Source organism: Penaeus monodon, chromosome 25 (assembly GCF_015228065.2).
Source record: "Penaeus monodon isolate SGIC_2016 chromosome 25, NSTDA_Pmon_1, whole genome shotgun sequence".
Lineage (NCBI taxonomy): Eukaryota > Metazoa > Arthropoda > Malacostraca > Decapoda > Penaeidae > Penaeus > Penaeus monodon.
In genome coordinates, this window is record NC_051410.1 from 15,992,276 (window position 1) to 15,992,860 (window position 585).

Sequence of the window (585 nt, forward strand, 5' to 3'; positions counted from 1 at the left end):
CAACAAGACCAATTAAGTAGTCTGTTCAAAAGTGATGGAAAAAGAAAAAATGATACAAATGCCACAAATATAAGACAACTCACTCAAATCACTCACACCTTTATCACTACTATTTTTTAGCACATTCCTGTGGAGACTCAACCCATAGCATAGCAGGATTTTTCCTAAATAATTAACAATATGGAAAAACGTAAAAGTATTCAAGGAACATTTCAAATTACTTATGGATAGCACTGGTTAATAAGAAGTATCCCACAACTATAATCGTGGCCTGTATTTTTTCAGTGATATTTTTCTTACTGCGGCTTTACACAGAAAATTCAACTGATCATGAAGTCACTCTCAAAATACTGGGCTATGACCACAAAAAATAAAGCCAACATTTTTGCTTTGTATAGCTGTGCTGCACCAGAGAACTTCATTCCACTTTGCTTCACATATTTCCAGATCCACTTTTTGTAAAAATAATACAATCCAAAATAATGCCCACATTCAGTTTATGCATACCTTAAACCTGCTGTAAACTAGATCTGCTTTGAGCCGGACCTCATCGTCATATTTGTATCTCCGACACTGCAACAAAAA

General features: G+C 34.7%; 1 protein-coding gene across 1 annotated transcript in view; it reads right to left on the reverse strand.

The window, feature by feature from the left end:
• Positions 1–585, reverse strand: part of LOC119589329 (hepatoma-derived growth factor-related protein 2-like) — a 32,491-nt gene that overhangs the window by 10,391 nt on the left and 21,515 nt on the right. The window contains exon 12 of the mRNA XM_037937948.1: positions 508–573. Coding sequence (XP_037793876.1) covers positions 508–573 — 66 coding nt within the window. The remainder of the gene's footprint in view (positions 1–507; positions 574–585) is intronic.